This window comes from Coenobita brevimanus, chromosome 60, assembly GCF_032717465.1.
Source record: "Coenobita brevimanus isolate Jiangsu-jjx chromosome 60, ASM3271746v2, whole genome shotgun sequence".
NCBI classification, from domain to species: domain Eukaryota; kingdom Metazoa; phylum Arthropoda; class Malacostraca; order Decapoda; family Coenobitidae; genus Coenobita; species Coenobita brevimanus.
Genome location: NC_137013.1, coordinates 39354935 through 39377287, shown reverse-complemented (window position 1 = coordinate 39377287; position 22353 = coordinate 39354935). Strand labels below are relative to the sequence as shown.

The following is a 22353-nucleotide window of genomic DNA, read 5'->3' as shown; positions in this document are numbered from 1 at the left end:
ACTATATGATAAGCTTAATTTGTCAGTTGCTTAATGCCCTGTGTCATAATCTGATTTCAGACGGAAGTGGCCAAAGCCCCAGTGTCAGGAAACTTAGATGCACCAGAAGGAGGGTTTGACGCCATCATGCAGGCCATCGTGTGTCAGGAGGAGATCAGGTGGCGGCAGGAGGCCAGGCGGCTCTTGGTTTTCTCAACAGATGCAGGTTTTCACTATGCTGGGGATGGCAAGGTGAGACAGCGAGAAAGGTGAATGTGATAGTGATGAAAATTGTGTGCATATATATGTGTGTGTGTATGTGTGTGTTTTGTGTTTATAAATCCCAGCTTTCAATTCTAACTTCACTCTTTTTGGCATCGGGAGAGTTTTAGTATTAGGAAATAGCTATTCCCTTTTTAATGCATCATTGACCAAACAATAGTGCAATACTGTATTAGTTAGTCATCATAATTAAAGAGCAAAAATGATGGGATTACATCTTCCTTAGATGGAATAATGATGGAACAACTGTAGGTTATCAGAGTGGCATCGTAGAGAGAGAGAGAGAGTTTAAAATTGTTAATGGGAGAAGGATAAAATTTAGAAGTACCGGTATGAGCATGGTATGGAGCAAACCAGGTCCATACAAAGTTGTTTAATTTGCAGTGAAAAAAAATTATATATAGTCAAGGCAATGAAGGTCATGAATGACAGGCTGTTGATATAAGGCTGGTGGTGACTGATGAGAAGTTAATCCATAGCTTTCCTTTTTTCTCCCAATCCATACCTTCCCTTTTTCCTGAGTGAGTGATTGTGAGAGTGAAATAAGTGGGTGATTCAGTGAGTGCTTGTGATAGTGATGGAATCACTGAGGAGTGATAATGAAGTAGTGGTGCTATTTGACACAAATATCTGTCCACCCTTTGTGGGTTGGTAGATAAAATGAATACCTAGGGTGACACCTAGGGAAGGTAATTGTGGTAACATGGATGATGCAGTGGCCTTGTATCCTAGGATATTGGATGAAGACCAGCCATAGGCTCAAAAGCCCAAGTTACAGAGAAGAGCACCATGGCTAAGGTCTTCATTGTGTCTGTCCCCACATCTACCTTTCCCTTTACTGGCTTTTCCGTATTCACCCAGTCTTTACTGTCCCTTGCTCATTTGGCATTACAGTTGGGGATTTAACAATAAGTTAGCTTTGTCCATGTATTGTAGGGGAATATTGGAACATAAGAAATTTATTATTTAGTTTAATGATGCTTGTATATTCAATAGGCATTAAGCCCAACCTTTCTTTTGCAGCTTGGTGGGATTGTAAAGCCCAATGATGGCCAGTGTCACTTGGACCTGGCCAATGAATATTACACCCATTCCAAACTCCTGGATTACCCCTCTGTCTCTCAGGTTTGTATGGTACCCTTGTCTCTCCTCACTCCCAAGTCTTTTACTTTGGGTACAGGCTCCTAGACTCCTGTTTATATGGGGTAAAATGGGACTGATGATAATGAAGTTTTTTTTTCTACTTGGGCATGCTGTTAATAATTCTTCCATTTTCATGCGTTGTCTTTCCTTGTTTTATGGATCTTACCTAATTCCATCCTTAGGTGGGAAAAAAAGGTCAGGATGATGATAATGATGATCTCTACCAGTCTGTGTGAGACTTGACTGATGGAAGGTTTTAAGTACAGCAAATTGATATACAGTAGTGTTTGAAAAGAGAGGTGAATTTGTCAAAGTGGAGATATGAGTGGCTGATGCTATGAAGGCCATCTTATGATGAAACAGGATTGATGACAGAGGCTGCAAGAGGACTAAATGCATGTATGTTTGAGCCCATATTAACCTGTAGATGTGAGACTGGTATATGTGACATTAGTTTGAAATGTTAAAAGAGGAGGAAATGCAATTGTGTTGGAATGTATGTAGGTTGTTCTGACTGGACAGGATAAGCAGTGGAGTGATTTATGGAAGATGTGGAATGGGGGAAAACCATTGCCCAAAGTGTAGAAGAAAGTATCCTTATTTGATGGGGTTGTATATAGAGGTTGGTTATAAGTAGGGTGGTGAAGAAGGTTTATAGGAGTTAGTTTGAAGGTGGGAAGTTGTGTGGGAGAAAATTATTAATGATTATGAGTAGGTGATGAAAAAGGTTGAGTTTGAAGGTAGGAAGCTGTGTTGAAGAAAAAGGTTTATGGGAGTGTAAAGGTCGAAATTTGTAAGACCAAGAGATGGGTGCTTTTGATACTGGTAAATGAATATTTGAGAATTGAGGCAGGGAAGTTGAATTGACAAAGGATAGGAATGGATGGTTGAATTGTATGTGAAATATGTCAATGTTTTTTTACACCTTTTAAACTTGACAGTTACTATAATTTGCTTATTCCAGAGGTATTGTGAAGCAAGTAAAAAAAGAAAGGAAAGGGTAAATAGGTGGACGGTTCGCCTATGATGTTGAGCTGAAAATTGTGATGGCTTGAATGATAAGTCCATATAAATTTGTGGTCTGTATGACAGGGCACATGGTGATATTTCTCCTACTTTTTTACTGTCCAGTTTTTATTTTGGGACCATACCCTACATTTATACAGTCATGTTTTTATTTTAGGATTATACAGTACTTTCTACCTTGTTTTGGGATCTTACCCGCCCCATATGTTTGTTGGAAGTAGTGTTTGGAATCAGATTTTGATGACAGTATTTATTCCTGTACAAATATCCCTCTGTTACTTTAATATCCGTACCTTTACAGATTAACCAGGTGGCAAAGGAACACAAGATGAATATTATCTTTGCAGTAACAGCAGAACAGTCTTCAGTCTATTCTAGTCTGGCCCAAATAATTGAAGGGTCTGGCCAGGGCGAGTTGACTGCTAATTCATCCAATGTGGTGGAACTTGTCAAGCGGGAATACAATGTGAGTAAGGAACATCAGTGCTGGAAGTGAAGGACACAGTACTGAGGCCTAATTATATGCTGTCTTTTTGATATCCTTATTTGTTATCTATTAAATCAACAGGAAGTTAAAAAAAATTTTGCCAATTAAAGTTCCACAGCTGTCAGTAAAACTGTATGCCACTTCTCCTGGCACACAAGACTAGTTGTATGGAAAAGGGGGTGATATTTTGGAACATGTCGCCATCATGTAACAAGGACTTATTGTAGGTTAGAACATAAGCATAATACTCAGTACTCAACTGAAGTTAAGACTGTGTGCTGCCAAACACTTTTAAATGAAGCTTCATTAGCTAAGTAAGATTTGCTTCTGGACATTATTGAGAGGTTAAAAACACATAAAATAGTCAATTCTAGCTTTACAATGACTATAATGGATCAAAAGCAACTTTTAAGGAAAGAAATTGTACCAGTATTCAGTGACTTCAGATGAGGACTAACTGTATAAATGTTGTAAATGATATAATTTGTAGTGCTTAAATGCTAACTACTATCTGAATATGGTATGCTTTAGTGACTGAAAGATAACTAGAGTGGCTAACTAACCTCATTCTGTACCTTCAACAGAAAATCACCAGCAAAGTAGAGTTGAAGGACAACGCCACAGCCCCGGTCACCATCCGTTACTTCTCCAAATGCAAGGGCAGCCCAACAGAGAAGGAGACTTCAGTATGCCAGGGCCTCAGGGTTGGAGATCAGGTCACCTTCAGGGCAGAGATTACTGTAAGTAAAGTCTTTTGTTTTTGTGCCAGGTTGTCTAATGATTAGAACACACTCAGTCTGAGTGATGGCATTTCATATGTTCAGTCCTGAAAATGTGACTAGAGGATCTTTGATCATGTAATATCATCAGGGGAATTAAGCTGGTCATCTTAAATGCTCTGGACCACATTAGCCTGGCCATGGCCCCTACACCACGAAGGAGATAATATGGGATTGGTTGTTGCCATTGTACTGTACCTCCGTGGTTGATTTTATGAGACATCTGTATCATATTAGGCCTTATATAATTGACCACACATTTTTTCAGTACAGATATCTACTGTATATTAAGATGATTTTCAGTACGGATATCTAGATTTAGGCATAGATGTAGATCAGCTTAAGGATTACTGCATTATTCTTTCATGTCTTATATGTTCTCTCTGCATTTTTTTTTTCTTTTTTTTATGTGGTAGGTGGGGGCTCTCACCATCCACTCACTCGATGTAGTTCTACTCTTGGGCGTCTGCCTTTTCCTCTCGTCCATCCTTCTCTCGTTCCATCCTCTTCTGTCTTTCTTTCCTTCAGTCTTTCCTTGTCCTTCTGCCTGTGAGTGACTTTACACTCCCTCTTCTGTCTTTCTTTCCTTCATTTTTTCCTCTTCTTTCTGCCTGTGGGTGACCCTACACTGAGTGACAAGCCAAATGGTTTCCTGTACACCAGGAAACCATATACTATGCTGGGTGGTAACCATATAACCAGATTTTGGCACCTGGTGGTTTAGTGAGTAATTACAGCGCTCCAATCGGATTGAGCTGGTGAAGGTTTATATCCAAGGTGTGGTTGGGGTTTATTGCTCACATAATGCCACTCAGGGATGAGTGAGGCTGGTCACTCTCATCTTGAGTGTCAGGACCAACTTGCCTAGCCCTGGGCTTTTATGCTTCTCATGGGGCAATGTAGGATTGGATGATGAATGAAAGAATGAAATAATAATCTGCACATTTTATAACTGTATTAAAGGACTTATCCAGATCATCTCCCATCATTCACCAGCACATCACAGTGTATTAACTTTAGGCCTCACCACTCACTCATTGACATGAAAATCTGAACCAGTCTGAAATTATCCCATTCAGTTATTAAGCAACACAGCATCAGCTGCTTTTGTTGGCATTAAAACATTTCATCTTTTATCCATAACTGGCTTGTCTCCATTTCCATACCTTGTTTTAGCCTCCCAGAGTTATCCACAACATGTTGAACAGCCATAAGGACATCACACATAATTCTGTCAACTACAGCATTCAGCAGTTTTCCTTCCATACCACAAGTACATACCGCCCAACATTCCTTCCCAGTTAATATTTTGAATGCTTTTTCCATATCCATAATACCATAAATACTGTATTTTGCAGTTTTTGCATGTTGTCTTCATCATTTGCCTCACATCTGATTATCACATAACCTTATTACTGTACTCTAGAAATCACGCTTTTCATCACTTAACACACTTTATATCATATATTCATTTTTCTGTGCTTAACACACTTTCTAACCTTTGTTCATATTCATTTATCTATGGCAGAGCTGTCTTGATATATACTAACATTTTGCAGATATGCCAAGGTTCAAATCCAGGAGGTGGTCTGAGGTTCTTCTATCATGTAAATGCTGCTGGGGACATAAGATGATTTTTGTGGCTTAAATGATCATGACTGTGGTAGCCTGGCCTCAGGCTGTCATACATCCTCAAGAGGAGTGATACAGTTTAGGTGTGACTGTTGCTGTTTCCCTATTACTCAGGTGTATTTAAATGATGGAGTGGAAATGAAGTTTGGCCCATTAATCGGGTCTTCCGTTGATTGTTTTCCGCTTTTAATTTTTTCCATGTGCTGTGGACCCTACTTCATCCAGTCTTTGGATGGGATGATAATGATGTATTTCCAGGTTGAGAGGTGCCCGAAGGACCGCAGTGAATGGCGACAACTGATTGGAATGTATCCTGTGGGACTGCGTGAGAGTCTCATCATTGACTTGGAGATGATCTGTGACTGTCCTTGTGAGAATGAGGGTAATGAGGTACAGTATTTATTCCATGCGCAGTTGGTTTTATATAACTTTTTATCATTCCTTGTATGATATATTAAATTTCCTTCTGCAATAGGCATAACACCAAAGCCATCTTAATCACCAGTGCAGTCCACCTCCTTAGGGCTCCAAGATTGAGAAGATTTGTTTTTTTTCATTAATGACAACAAGATATAGGCAGTTTATTTTCACCTTACAGAACTTAACCACTACCATTACATGAATAGTAAAGGTTGGCTTTGCAAGAATTATGTCAGAATCAGTTTTGACAAATTTTGAGAACAGTATTGAGTTTGGAGAGTGCCACCAAAACAGGAAATCAGCTGATTGTATGGTCACATTTCACTTCATCATATCACACTGTGTTATCCCTGCCATCCCCTGAACTTAAGCTACTGTCCACTAAATTGTTTTACTTCACCCCAGGAGGCTATAATTATGTCCTCTAGGAAGCAGACATGCTGGTTAGTTTACAGTATGGGGAAGTCATTACCAATCCAATTACTGTACCCTGGGAGAAGCACAGACTAAGCTTGACTAATCTTGATGAAGATTCAATTTTGTATTGTGTTTCAGTGCTTGCAAAAATGGCATCAGTCCATTAGGCAATATCCATCATCAAGAATAGTCACAATATCTTGGCTTTTAATGTGACAAAAACCTGCCAAGTCATGGTTGCATGAAATTTGATGAGCCTTAGTTAGGAAGTAGGAACAGGTCTCTCTGGTTACTAGTGATGTCAGCACTGGCTATGTTCTGACTACATGTGGCCATTACCTTAGCTGAAAGGAGTTAAGCATTTTTGTCAAACTAAACACACTAGCTGTAACCTTGTGCTTCTTTCACCATTGCCATTCACCTCCCTAGGGCTACATTGAAGATGCTGAACAGTGCAGCGGAGCAGGAACGTACCAGTGTGGTGTGTGTATATGCAATGAGGGCTTCCTTGGCAGCCGGTGTGAGTGCGGGGCCAACACTCCCTGGGGTGCTGAGGGCACCTTTGATGACTCCACCTGCCGTGAAACCAACACCTCAGCAATCTGCAGTGGCCGAGGGACTTGCACTTGTGGGGAGTGCAAGTGTAATGAGCGTGATGTTCCTGAAGAGGTGGGTTGTGCCAAGAGTTATCCCTTGAAACTTAAGTACAGTAAGTCCTCAGTATGTCTCTCTTTTGACATTCATTTTTGTTGGCAAGTCCTCCTTTTTTTTCTTTACTGTATTTATATTTATATATATATATATATATATATATATATATACTTTGCTTAGTCAATCATTTAATTTTCTTTGTCATATCCAAAGTAAATAAAAAAATGCCTATTAAAGAGTCATCAGTAGCTTTAAGATGGATATGCAAGTTTCCATCAGTTTACACCAACAGTTATGTATAAAAACTTGTAACAGTTTAGAACACATCACCTACAGTACTTACTGTATAACAGGGACTGCATATCATTTTTTATTCATCACTGCTGCCACCAGACAATTTTCAGTCAACTTGGGAAGGATCTCTGGTTCTGAATGGGATAAGTAAAGCTGTATCTAACACCTCCAGTTTGAAGTGTCTGTTGTAAGGTGATTAAGGTTTCTGGAGATAGTAAGAAAAGATTATCTATACACTGCCTCATCTTGTTGTAGGAGTTATAAAGATGATTACAGTGAGAGAGTTGAACTAGAAGGAAGTGGATTTTTGTCTGATAAGGTGGAGCTGGGGTTCTGTGGCCGAGTGATGTGTGATTGTTAGTGTGGCCTGTTTCACTGGGCTTGCTGTTAATAATTCTCCAACATTCATAATTCCTATTTCTTTGTTTTTGAATCCCATCTTGCCCCATCCTGAAGTAAGAAAAATGTTATGATGATGATATTTTGGTGAGAGGGGTGACTGCGAATAAAGTGGGTTTTGTGGAAGATAATGGCTGATTATGGTGAGAGAACTGAATTGGAATAAAGTGTGTATAGTTCTTTCACCAACTTAGGCCAGATTTTCTTCCTGTACCTCATTGGCAGAATACGACCATACTATAACCATATATCCTTTCCAGAGCATTTCTTTGTGTCTGATGTTATGGTTTTGTGTTAATCACTTGGTATATTTGAGTGTTCAGGATGGAGATATGCCATTTTAGGTCAGATTAAAATAAAAAAGAACATTTTATGAAGGATGTTATTTGGTTGCAGTAACAGATGAACCAGACAAATTTGTGTACTGTACTGTATTGAACAGGCAGAAGGTGCTTCAACTGGATTCAGCATGTGTAGGTTTATATCCAAGGGATGGTTGGGATTTATTGCTCATATACTGTACTGCCACTCAGGGATGAGTGAGGCTGGTCACTTTCATCTTAAATGTCAGCACCAACTTGCCTAGCCCTGGGCTCCTACACTCCTCATGGGGCAATGCAGGATGAGATGATGTATGTATGAAAAGACAGATTGAGAGAGTTGAGCTGGAACTTGATTTGGTAGGAGATTGGTACCAGTATGTAGTTGTCATTGCTTAGGACAGTGATGTCAAACTTGATCCTTCCCAAGGGCCACACTTCGGTACTGTTGATTGTCTGAGGGCCAAGTCTACCTAACATTATCGAAATTAGCGAAGATATATAAATGGAGTACATATTTAAGCGAGATATATACTGAATTATTTAAAAACAAACATGGTTTACACCTCAAGGTTTAATTTATAACATGTTGTCCTCTCCAATCCATAATTTTTTTTTTTCTGAGATCAAGTAAAAATAATAGTTCCTAGTAGGAGAGGCATATTTTTGTCTACACTTGAATAAAAGTTTTGTGACATATTTGTTCACCAATAAATTATTCAGATGGGATTTTTATCAATCAAATTATTAATAAATATTTTTAACTACTGTAATATTTGTTCACTTGATCATATGACAGATTTTGTGGGATTTTCTGCATGTTATTTCTCATTTTTCTTGAGTCATCGCGAGCCTTTATTTTTCTCTTCGAGGGCCACATGTGGCCAATGGGCCACCAGTTTGACACCTCTGGCTTAGGATATACCAGGATTCTCTCTCTCTCTCTCTCTCTCTCTGAAGTCATTCCAGTTGTATGCATGTATGTGTGTGCATGCACATAAAATTTCAGCTAACTGAGAAAAAAAAAAAATCTGAACTCAAACCTTAGATTGTGACTGGAGACTTCTGTGAATGCACCAACTTCCTGTGCAACCGGTTCAACGGTGTGCTGTGCGGTGGGCCAGACCATGGGGTGTGCGAGTGCAATGTGTGCAAGTGCAGGCCTGGGTGGACCGGACCTGCCTGTATGTGTGAAGACAGCATTGAAAACTGCATAAATCCTGGTGAGTAGTCTAGGAAGAGTGAGACAATAAATGTAACCTATGCACACAAGTACTGTACTCTCTTTTGAAAGTTATTTGTAAAGTTTGTAATGAAATAACTATTGTTTTATCATTGTGTACAGGCGTAGTAACTAATCTCAGTCATGAATCGTAATTACCAGTAACTCAGCCAGATTTATACAGAGTCCAAATTCAAGCCAAGACTTTGACATTGTTATAAGTTCCTCTTATACATCTCGGAGAGCTCACCCTCTTTTATTTTTCCTGCTTTTCAACAGGTATCCTTAGAGATAGAGGAGAAATAATGTGTGGGTTAAAGTTAGGAGTAATTGTATGTTGTACTGATGTGCTGGGGCATGAATCTTTCAAAGCCTGTGAATTATGAGCTTCTCTCCATGGGATGGCAGGAATTACGAGTTCCTGTCATCTGTTTCTTACTCACTGGTGAGGATACAAAGAACCTTGATACCCCCCCCTTGCTCTCTGGACCTAACCTCACCGAGTCACCCCATCCATGATTGGAAAAAAAGGTTTGAATGATGGTGACAACAATGATGTGCTGTCATTGATGATTGTGATGATGTTGACAATGAAGATGATAATGACAGTGATGATGATGTCAGTGATGAGTATGATTCATCCATCCATCATCCAATCCTGCTTGGGGCTAGGGAAATTGGTCCTGACATTTAAGATGAGAGTGACCAGCCTCACTCATCCCTGAGTGGCATTACGTGAGCAATAAACCACAACCATCCCTTGGATATAAACCTACACAGGCTCAATCTGATTGGAGCATCTTATTTACCTACTAAACAACCAGGCACCATAGTTTGGTTATATGGTTACCACCCAGTGTAGTACATGGTTGCTTGGTGTACAGGAAACCATTTGGCTTGTCACTCAGTGTAGAGTCACCCGTAGGCAAAAGGATGAGGAAAGATAAAGGAAAGAAAGACAGAAGTGGGAATGTAAAGTCACCTGTAGACACAAGGAAGAGGAAAGAATGAAGGAAAGAAAGACAGAAGAGGAAGGAAGGAAGAGAGGAAAGGGCAGACACCCAGAGCGTCACTATATCAAGTGAGTGGATAGTGAGCCTACCCAGCTACCACTTATGATTGTGTTGATGATGATGATTTCTCTCCATTATTTTCAGCCACTGGAGAATTGTGCTCTAACCGTGGAAAGTGTGAGTGTAACCAGTGCAAGTGCTCTGGGGACCTGGATGGACGCTACTCTGGCAAGTGGTGTGAAGACTGTCCGGTAAGTAGCAGAGTTGAATATTTGCCCATTTTTATTTTCCACATGTATTTTCTCACTTTCATTTTTGTGCTTTAAGGTATGACTTTTATATAGGAGTGCCTATTTACACATTTCGTCTCACTTGGATATTAATATTTTTAGTGCAGCCTTGAAAATTTGAATTTCTAAACTCCGGACACATCTAAAGTTCAAATGCCATGATTTTTAAAATCATTGCCATTTTCATTTATTAGTATTAGCTCACAGATAAAGTGAGTGCAGAATCAACTACTGTATGTAAGATTGAAAACTATTTTATTTGGTACTTATTGACTCTGATTCAGTTTAAACAGTGCTGTATTCAGATTTCACATTAATAATTGCTTGAGCAAAAAAAAAAAGTGTTTAATTATATTGTAGTGCAGTGCTTGAAAAAAAAAAAAGTATCCAACATAACAATCCAGGTGCAAGTAGGTAGTATGTGCATGTATAGTTAGGTGATTCTGGTGGTGGAAACACAGCCAAGTACTGTACAAAATAAAAACATGATACAGTAATATTCAGACGTACTGTACCTGTCTTTGCACATTTTCTCAGTCATGATGTTGGAAACACAAGATCTGTGACATTACAAAGCCATGTGATTACATTATGAAATACCATGAGTGAAGCTACTGTACAGTAAATGTCCCATAACTATGCAACACCACTTGTCATCAGTCATGATTAGCTGACAGTTTTTACATGCATTTAATAAAAACATAATTACCCATGTTGATATGTGACATGGTACTTAAAGAGCGAGTGATGAAAAAGAGGACTTATGCACCTCGGAGGAAAATATGGAAACTGGAAAACGAAGCAATAAGAGATGCTTTCTATAGCGAGATAAGTAGTGGCTGAACAGGGAGCCATTGGTAGAGGCAGCAAGACATAAAGTAACTTGGCGGTGGGATGAGGATGTAGAAGCTGCAGTTAAGGAGAAAAGAAGGCTTTTCCTGGAATGGAAGGTGGTAGGAGCCCGGGGCTAGGTGAGTTGGTCCTGACATTTAAGATGAGAGTGACCAGCCTCACTCATCCCCGAGTAGCATTACATAAGCAATAAACCCCAACCATCCCTTGGATATAAACCTACACAGGCTCAATCCAATTGGACCGTCATATTTACCTACTAAACCACCAGGCGCCAAAATCTGGTTATATGGTTACCACCCAGCATAGTAAATGGTTTCCTGGTGTACAGGAAACCATTTGGCTTGTCACTCTTGTAGAGTCACCCACAGGCAGAAGAAAGAGGAAAAAATGAAGGAAAGAAAGACAGAAGAGGGAGTGTAAAGTCACCCATAGGCAAGGATGAGGAAAGAATGAAGGAAAGAAAGACAGAAGAGGATGGAAGGAAAGAAGGATGGAGGAGAGGAAAGGGCAGCCATCCTAGAGCAACACTACATCGAGTCAGTCACTTTAATAAGTAATTGGATGAAAAATTTTTTCCCTCACAATTTATTAATGGATGTTAAGTACAAAAACAGAAATGACCATACAGAACATGAGGAAAAGGGTAAGAAAAATACTTCATAGTTAATGTTAAGTGTTATGAGTATACTGTTCTGACAGTTATTATTAGTATGAGTTGCATAAGATAAATGATAATGGCCATGTTAAAAAGACATTGGAATATAGGATTCTTGCAGTAGACTTGTTATCCCATATTACAAAACTTCTTGTCAAAACTACATCTGCGGTAAACTACGAGAATAAGACATGAAAAGCCAAATTAACGCTTTGTCAAAAGTTAAAATAGTTTGTGGACACAAGCATTTCGGATTTTGGAGGTTGCACTGTATAAACATTTGTTATTATCTTGAACTTCATTCATAGATATACTTATTAATACTGTGTTTAGCGACATTTTACCTTTGCTGTACAATTAATTTGACTGAACTTTTAGTTTCCAATACAGTAGAACAGTGACCATTTGGGTAGCTTGGGAATTTGTGCCTTCATATTGCTATTAAAGTCTCATGTGACTCTTGTGTGTTGCACAGCATCTACCATGAGGATGAAGCAGGTATTATTATTTAAAGTATTTTTATGATCACGGTGCCTCTCTTCCCTGAACCCCACACCTTGCACCTCCCCAACCAGTAAAAATGAATCCTCTTGTAGCTTGAATTCCACATGATTAAGGTACTGTCAGGGATACAAGTGTGCTTATTATTTCACCTCTTCTGCTTCTCACTTCCCTTTGCTGGCTAATATTTTTAAGATGAGAGAGGCTTGGTATGTTTCTCTGTTTCTTTGCTGATGGGAGATTTTCTTTGATAATACACAAGGGAGGAAAGTGATGGACATATTCTAAGTGTGAAGCAGTTGCAGTGGAATAGTAGTTGAACTTTTTTCCCTAACTGTACTTCACTTCCCCAGCATCACTGGCTGTATTGATGAGCATCCCAATATTCTTATTTTATTGCAGTTCAGTATCCTTCTTGTTAATCTCAGTGTTAGCATTTGTATATATAGTAAATATACTTGGTATGGTGTGAAAAATGCAGATTAAGAGTATAATGTTATTGATGACGGTAATGGAGAAAGAGAGAGGGAGAGAGAGAGAGAGAGAGCTAATGTTGTGGGAACTTGCACATAGGTGTTAGGTACTGGCAGCTGTATACTTTCACTTGGTATTGATAGGTCCTGAAAGATACTGACTTGTAGGGTTGAGAATATCACTGATATCATTAACCCTTTAACCGCGGGTGTCATTCCAGAATGACGTTGCAAAAACTGGACCAAACCGCGGGTGTCATTCTTGAATGTTTGTGAATATTTTGAATACCCCGCGTTTTTTCCGTGCGCCAATTGTTTCAAGGGAGAGTAGCTATTAAGTTCTTTCACTCCAGCCGACCCCCACCTCCCTCTTCCCCCCCCTGGGGCCCCACCTCCCACCCCCTGGGCCCCCCACCCCACCCCTGACCAAGCGCGCATCAGTATCTGTCCAGCTGTGTGAGTGACAACACATGTTGATGTGGCAGTGAAGTGCAGGCAATTACAGTGCCTTTTACCTGTCTCAGTGAACACAGAGTGGGTGTTTATCGTATGTGCAGTGTTCATATATGTTTATAGTATTATTATCAGAATGTGACTGGCATTTGGTAATGGTGTGTGAGCGAAAAATAGTGATTACAACACCGCTGATGTGGCAGTGAAGTGCAGGCAATTACAGTGCCTTTTACCTGCCTCAGTGAACACAGAGTGGGTGTTTATCGTATGTGCAGTGTTCATATATGTTTATAGTATTATTATCAGAATGTGACTGGCATTTGGTAATGGTGTGTGAGCGAAAAATAGTGATTACAACACCGCTGATGTGGCAGTGAAGTGCAGGCAATTACAGTGCCTTTTACCTGCCTCAGTGAACACAGAGTGGGTGTTTATCGTATGTGCAGTGTTCATATATGTTTATAGTATTATTATCAGAATGAGGTTGGCATTTGGTAATGGTGTGTGAGCGAAAAATAGTGATTACAACACCGCTGATGTGGCAGTGAAGTGCAGGTAATTACAGTGCCTTTTACCTGCCTCAGTGAACACAGAGTGGGTGTTTATCGTATGTGCAGTGTTCATATATGTTTATAGTATTATTATCAGAATGAGGTTGGCATTTGGTAATGGTGTATGAGCGAAGGTAATGATGTGTGAGCGAAAAATAGTGATTTTACACCCCTCACTTCTAACGGCACTGCCCGTCCTGTGAAAGTCAACAAAGTCATGAAACCTACATCAATGGAAAGCTGAAGGTTAGTACTTTCTAATGGTACCTTATTTTTTTCTCTAGCTTTATTCTGTGCAGAGTTATTAAGGTTTAAAGGTTTGTTTACATTTGGCTGAAACCCCCGCGGGAGAGGACAGTCAGACCAAAACAATACCCGCGGTTAAAGGGTTAAGAAGTGACCTGTTCGCATCAAGTGCCACATTCACGGTTGTAGGTCGGACGGAATTTTGTTGAGTAGTGTATAGTGTTTTGGAGAGTAGAGTGATAAGTGCCAGTGAAAATGTGTTCTGATTGAGTGGTAGTGTTTGGAAAGGGAAAGTCTGTACATGTCATTGAGGGAGCCCAGACAAGCTATGAAAATTTGTAGAGGCCTGAAGATGAGGCAAGCAGTTATTTAATGTCTTCTTTCGCTGACTGAGTAGCATCCGGTTAAGACTGCTGGATGGCAAGCTCTGTAAACATGGAACTGAAAAATTAGTCTCTGAATTAAACCCTTCAGTTTTTTTTTTTTTTTTTTTTTTTTTTTTTTTTTTTTTCCAGAAAATTTTACTTTGCATTAAGGAGATTTTATAGTTGAGGTAAATGAAGGCTGTATCTACCTTCACCAGTTTGAAAAGTATCTCCGGATGTGAATAAAATCGTATGGTGGTTGCAAGAATTTAAAAAATGAAAATATCTTCTTGAAGGGTTTAACATATGCAGACTGTAAAGGTAATATGAAGTGTGGTGACTCAGGTTTGAGATGCAGCATAGAACTGTGGTCCAGTCTTTCTTTGCATGGTATTGCTCTAGATTCATCCAGCAGTTTGAAGTATGAGTGTGAGAAAAATACATGAAGTATAAATCACAAATATTTGTGATGTATAATTAGAAGTATGATTCTCTAGATAAAAGAAAAGTGGAATACCAGGCTTTTGTCTGCTTTTTCAAGACATCTTCAGGTTAATACAAGAGAGTAATAATTACATAAATTATCTGGTTGAAGAATATTCATGTCATGAATATGACATCCTTCTGTCTGCTTCACATTTACACTATTGTTAGAGGACAACTTATGTATATTTAGTATATATAATATTTAGTGTACAGACTTATTACATTTTGATATTGGAACTTATGATTGTATGTTGTATAGTTTATTCATTCCTTCATTTGTAACCCTTACAGTATTTCATTTTTGTACTGTATTGATGGATTAGTTATTAATCGTACACCCCCATTGTGAGTCCACAAAATGTCACCCACAGTCCCTGCATCTCTAGCAGTACTCTTGGTACTTTACAGTTTTTGTAGCACTTCTTCCATGGCAGTGTAATTTACCTATTACACCTCAGTATCCTCTCATGTGTTAATTTTGCACCAATAATATCAGCATAGATTGCATCAAGATTTTTTTTTTTCATCTTTCTTTACGAGTTCATCCTTTACCGTCCCATCAGGAGCTTTTTGGACCCAGGGCTAAGCTACTCATTTCATACATTAAAGGGATGAATGACAAGCACTCATCCCCGAATGGCATTATATGGGCAGTAAATCCTCAGCCACCTTTGGATTTAAACACTTGTAGGTCGCATTCTGGTTACTAGAGATATGAAGGTCCAGTGTGCAAAAGTTATAGCTGAGGAAGAGATGTTATAAAATCCTATACGGTAACCTTTTCAGTCTAATGGCATCTTTTATATTTTATCGAATATATCTGCAGATGGTTTTTTTCGTCTTTGGAGAGATATTTCAAAATGGAGGGGTTAGAAATACCCTCCCTTAATCCCCTCAGTATGAGGTCTTTCGTAAGCTGAATAAGATTGTCCTGCCATGGCAAGATTAAAGCAACAAATAGATCAGCAGATGGAATGGTTTAAGCCAACAAGAACATGGCTGTGTCACTCATGCACTGATCACTTGTTGCTGTACCTGTGTATGTTTGGCTTGTACCTTTTCGCTTTTCACTTACCAGCCACCTATCCTGCTGAGTCATCCCATCTAATTTTCATTGTAGGGCTACCCCACAAGCTGAATGGTTTCTTGTAAACCCAGACTCCATTTTATTACACTAGGTGATAGCCTTATACTCACCCCCATGTGTTCTCTGTCTTGTGAAGTCAACAAATAGGATTTGTAGTGGATTAGTTACCACTCAGTTAAAAGAGAGTGAGAGAGAAAAAATAATAGTACAGCACAACCTCCCAGTAGTGGTAGGTGGTGGCAACCATCATCCCTCTCTTGATGTAGTGCTGCCTGTTTCTTTCTTCACGTCTTTCACCTTTATTATTCTGTTTCTCTGTCTCCTTTTTGTACCCCCATTCCTTCCTGTCACTTTATTACTCTTCTTTCTGCTTCAGGTGACCCTACATTAAGTGAGAAGTCTTATAGTGTTCAGTAACCGTGGAAACCATTTAAATCACTGGGTTTTAACCATATACCCAGATCATGAGGTAAAGTGGGGACTACTATGGTGCCCCTGTTAACTTGGTGGAGAGAGGCAAATGTAGTGTCCACCCAGGAACCAAATCTCCACACTTTTACCTGTGCCACACCACACAAGGGAACATTGGTTCACTGCAAGGGATGGCCCTGCAGGGGCTGTTGCTTGCCTGAGGTTGATGGATTTGCTTGGCCAGACAGACTCGGGTTAATCAGTAACAGCAAACTACCTCTCAAATCCAAACATCTGATTTCCAAAATGTTTTTTCCTGCAGTAAGGGGATGTTGATATCATCTATCCTCACATAGTCAGTGCATATTTGAAAATATTTATTTACAAGTATAATGGTACAGTAAAACCTCGATATAACGAACTTCAGTAGACCGGAATTCGCTTTTATCGGACCTGAGGAGCTACAGGACTAAATTCCTATATATCAGAAAAAGTCTGATACAGCCAGAATCAGTCCGGACTGCCTGACCACTTCAGCTATGTTCACCACAATAAGGTAAATAAAAGACATGTTGATCAGTGTACAGTACAGTATTATTATATATATTATACCATTTGATTAATGTAGTGAAGTTATAACACAGTACAGTACCACAATGGTAGTCAAAACAGTTTAAAAACCGTTCATGAGATCCGGACTAATGTTTGATATATCGGAAAAAGTCCAGATTAGCAGGGGGAAATCCAGATGTCACTTTTATCGGAATTGGGCATTTTTCGGAATGGTTTGGGCCCCAATTAGTCCATTATAGTGAGGTCTTACTGTGCAAGATATATTACTAATACAAAGTACCACACCTTTTTGCATTTACTGTTCATGGTACTGTAGTCTATTTTTTACATTACCAGTATGATACTACAGTACTTTCCAAAGTATTCCACATTGTTGAAGGGTTTTGGACCCAAATATTTTGGATTTGTTAGTTTGTACTGTAATATAAACACACACTGAAAGCCTCAGACTCAGACAGACCAACAGTTGACAACCAGAGACCAGACAAAAGCCATTCTGCAGATAGGAATGTGGAATGTGATGGGCAGGAATACTGAAGTAAAAGGAAAATGGTTTGTGCAGGGGCTGAAGATGCAACAGTGAAAGTGTCAGAAGTACACTGTGGTGGTTTGGCCATTTGGAAAGAATAGATAATGAGAGATTAAGTAGGAGAGTTTATGTAAGTAAGCTGGAAGAGGAGAAGGGAAGGGGTGACCAAGGATGATGTGGAAAGATAGGATGGAGGGGTATATGAATGAGGAATGTGTGAGTTGGAGGGAGGGCATCCTGATAGCAGAGGACAGTGTAACATGGAGGTAATTTTTTCCTGGCAGCCTCCTCTGGGATTAATGTGTCTGGCTATACTGTAGATAGATTGTAGTGGGAACTCTCGTACTTGTTCTGTTTGTCTTTGTAGCTGATGTATTCAGCTAACTGCACGTATGACATTAGAGCCTGAATTGAATCATGATGACAGTGATGTGAAGCTCAGACTAACTCAAATATGGTTTTTTTGGACATAAACTGTGGTAAACTGTGGTACAATAAAAAATGAGACAGTGACCAATAACCCTTGAAACCTGATGGTACAGTCTTATGAACCTGTCAAGCTTTTCAGAGTATTAGAGTATCATAAATGTTCAGCTATAAAGTGAAGTGATATTTTCTGCATCTTTACAGCAGGATTGGTGGTTGGCTTCCTCTGTCATACAAAGCTCTTAACTGTTGCATTGTGACCCATTCCTGTTTACTTTTCTTATGCTGTTTCATGTCCTCATTCCTTTTCCTTCCAGTTTCAGAGTCCAATAAACCTCCAGAGTATAGCATTGTGACCCATCCCTCTATTCCTTCCATGTGCCTGTGTTCTGTCTCCTCCTTTCATGTGCATGTTTTTTTGTGTTTTGTCCTTTGTAATGATCTTGTCCTTACAACCTCAAGCAAGAGTGTCGTCTGTGTGTGGTATTTATGTAGTACAGGTAATGACCTAAGTATTGGGCATTAGTATTGGGATTTAGAGTGTATTAATACTATTCCAGTTATCATTGTGTTGTTGTTATTATGTTATCTTTACTACTACTGTTGTAATTACTCTTATTATTGTAGTGTGCAAACAGGACAATTGTTCTGCCTAAAGTTTAGGATAGGTGCCAGTAGATTGTTACTTTTGAGTAAAACATGCTGTTGGTTCGTGATTGAAGGATTAAGGATACAAAAATGCACAGTTTCTGACCTTTTTTTTATAATGACCCACAAAAAACTTTGATATGTTAGTTCATCAGTAGTTTAGAACTGAAACAGCTTGAAGTAACACTACTGAAAAATTAATAAAGTTCATATAACACAGTTTATCCCGGATTATCATCAGAATACTAGGATATTGAAAATGAAGGAGTTCCCTTTCTTTTCCTTTCCATTTTAAATACCGAAGCAATATTTTTTTTCTTACCAGGCATAGTGATTTTTAAAAACTATGGATCATGTTGAACTATCTTGGTAACAGTTGATGAAATGTGGATCATACATACTGTAGTACAATAATTGGATGAAGAAATCATCCACCACTGACAGATTCCAAAATGAGATATATAACCAACTGCATATTCGTTTATAGCTGATTATATTTTAATTGAAAATCATCAGCACCATCTCTGTCCAACAAGTTCTGATAATAAATTGCTTTTGAAGGACTTTTTGTGTTCGTTTTAAGTCCACAGTAAAATATGTGTTCGTACTAAGTCCACAGTAAAATATAAAAAAGCTGTTCATGTTCCACTTCTCTCTGTATGCTGATTTGCCATTTCCCCTGTCAGGAAAATGTTGTGAAAGTGTATAATTGTGAGTGTATTAGGTTGAATCTATTGGATATGATTATGTGAAGCTACAGAACGTGGTGAATGTTTTTGGTGTATCCGATAGAGCCAGGATTCCGGGGGCTTGAATGGTGAGTAAATGGAAGTGTGGCCCATTGGATTGGGCAGATTTAGGCTGTCTGGACATTGCTACTCCTCACCCTGCCCTAGGATGGGAAAGGAGGTCCGGATGATGATGATGATGATTAGTGTTGTGATGAGGAGAGGCAGATTGAGATGGTTTGGGCATGTGGAGAGGGTGAAGGATGATAACTGGGTGCAAAAATTGATAAGTGTTAATGTTGGGGGCAGGGTAGCGGGAGGTAGACCGAAATAGGCCTGGGATGAGGTCATTGAGTGTGACCTCAGGGATATGAGACCTAGTAGGAAAGCTGCCAGAGATCGAGCGGCATGGGGAGCCGCCATTAGTTGACCAAGGTCAATGCATGCAAGCATGTTGGAGCCTTCTAAAATGGAATGGAATGGTGAAAGTGTAAACATGTGTTGAGCACTAGTGAATACCATAAAGGAAGATTATCATTATCATTATAATTGTAAATATTATTTTTATATATAAGAACATGTCCCAGACATAAAGCAAGATCACCTGATAAACAGTAAGTACCTTGAAGAATAGCAACACAGACTCTTATGATAATTGAAAGGACAAGATAAGTGCATCATGTATACTGTACCTAACACAAAACAGAGAATGCCCATCATGCCATATGAACCCTTAACTAACTGAATGGCACCTCTCTTCCTATTTCTTCTCCCCACCGCATGACCAGGCGTGCAAGGGGAAGTGCGAGCCATACAAGGATTGTGTCCAGTGCCTGTTCTTCAAGAGTGGAAAGCTGTCGGAGGAGGAGTGTGAGGCCAATTGCACCACCATGTTCAATGCCACCGGGGTAGCTATAGCAGGTAAGTGTGGTACTGGAGGAATAAGTACATGGATGAGAGTGGGTTGTCTGATCCTTGTTCCTGGTAAGTGGATGCCGTTATCTGGATAGGTAGAAAGTGGTATAGGAGGTGTCCCCCATTGACAGGCTCCAACATGCCTCCCTGGTCAAAACCTGCATTTGCTGGGCATCTGTTTCTCTGTCTATTTACCTGTAGTCAGATGTCATAATTGTGAAGTTGATCACTTATGAATCACCTTGATGTTGCCCTCTCCTCTGTGATCAGTCAGCTTTCCATCCATCCCACACCATTCACCCATACATTGTACCTCTCCACCCCTTTCCTCCACCGTATCCATAGTCATTCTTTTCTCTCCCTCCATCTCACTCACACTCCTCTTCAGTCTTTCACTCTGTTTGTTCCACATGGCTTAACCATCACAGGATACTCTTCCTAACATCCAGTTCAACACCACATTGCTCCTGGACTACCCAACTTGGCTGAATGTCTTTTCATGTAACTCCACACACTCTTCACATGATAATTTTGGGCATGTTAGGCCCCTTTTACCATGGGATACCTTATTTAGTAAATCTTCTACCACTTACAGATAGCTGAACATACAGATTATAGATTGTTGATTTAGCCCTTTCAGTTTATGGTGTTTCACTTAAGTAGAATGAATTATCATCGAGTACTGGTAATTACAGTCAAGTAAGCTCCATGTATTGAAGGGGTTAATGGTTGAATGCATGAGAAGTGAGAGGAGTGGATGTGTTTGTAATGGATAGATGAATTGTAATGGACGGATGGAGAATGTAAGGTAAATTGACTAATTAGTTGGTAAGAAGTTTGGCATGGATGAAGGCATGTGTTGATGTTTGTATTCTTAAATGGCATATGTAATGTCTTCATGAAAATATTGTCAAGAATCATATCTTCTGTATTTTCTTTCTTCATAGCATCTGTCCTTGCCACTCCTATCTCTCTTACTTTTTTTTTTTTTTGTCAGATGATTGCATGTACTGTAGAATAGTTGTTTCAGTCAGACCTTTAGTGTGTCATTCATAAGGATACGGGCACATAAAAATTCTGAGTTACTGTATGCAGTCGTTTTACCAAAATTGAGAATGACCATATAAAGCTTGATGCATCCCAGTTACTTTCGGAAATGGTTCATCGGCTGTAAATGATATGAAGCATGACATGCGGCATGGCTCAGTGAAGGTGAATAATACATGAAGAAGACATAAGTCAGAAGATATATTTAGAAAAGTCTTGCAAATTGCTTATGCATATATAGTTATATGGGGTTGTGGTATAAACTGTGGATACAGTGTGTCCTCATATTCTCATTTTATTATGCAGTTCAGTGCCACCTATTTGAGCTTAGACTGGACTGTACTTGCACAACACACACATTCAGTAGCTTCTAATCACAGTAGTGGCTCTTGATTTGTTGAAATAATAATGTGAGTGATGGGTTGGGACTTGTAGCTGTGTGAGGCAGACTTCCAGTGTGTGGACTTCAGGGACTGTGTACAGTGCCAGGTGTATGGAACAGGTCTTCTAGCAGACCCCTTGCTGTGTGCCAACTGCTCAGTGCTTCGTAGCAGGGTCAACGGACGTATCTTTGCCAACTATACTATTAACATCACTGACTGGGTTGAAGGTAATAATAGAAGAATAGCATGAACAGAGCATCAAGATACTTGGCCAGTGAAAAATGGAGATGAAGCATGAGCAGAAATATTGCTGATACGTGAACAGACAACAAAAATGTATCACATGAAGGCATGAGCCGACCACTGCATAGTCATGTGGTATGTTGCATAATATAAAGGTGATGACTCTTAAATACCAAAGGGCATGACCATAGCTCTCAAGATTTTAAAAACAAAATGAAGAAGTATGAACTGGTCATTCTGAATTTTTTACCATTGAAACAAGAAGGAAATTGGATGGACCTACCCTACTTCCCATGATATGACAACAGGTTAATAACTCTATGCCAAGTCTTGGCACGATCACTACTTGTGATTTAGTTCTTTTGCTGCGAAGTCCTTACTTTGTATTTTATTTTGGACAATGTCAGACAATTTCAGTATGCTC

At 39.4% G+C, this 22353-nt stretch overlaps 1 protein-coding gene across 3 annotated transcripts in view; it reads left to right on the top strand.

The window, feature by feature from the left end:
• The window catches only part of mys (position-specific antigen beta subunit myospheroid), a 42888-nt gene that overhangs the window by 11940 nt on the left and 8595 nt on the right, over positions 1–22353 (top strand). For all 3 annotated transcript variants that reach the window (XM_080274885.1, XM_080274883.1, XM_080274884.1), the window contains exons 6-14: positions 61–231; positions 1285–1386; positions 2732–2896; positions 3502–3657; positions 5587–5718; positions 6595–6834; positions 8878–9052; positions 10209–10315; positions 20130–20262. In XM_080274885.1, coding sequence (XP_080131011.1) covers positions 61–231; positions 1285–1386; positions 2732–2896; positions 3502–3657; positions 5587–5718; positions 6595–6834; positions 8878–9052; positions 10209–10315; positions 20130–20262 — 1381 coding nt within the window. The remainder of the gene's footprint in view (positions 1–60; positions 232–1284; positions 1387–2731; positions 2897–3501; positions 3658–5586; positions 5719–6594; positions 6835–8877; positions 9053–10208; positions 10316–20129; positions 20263–22353) is intronic.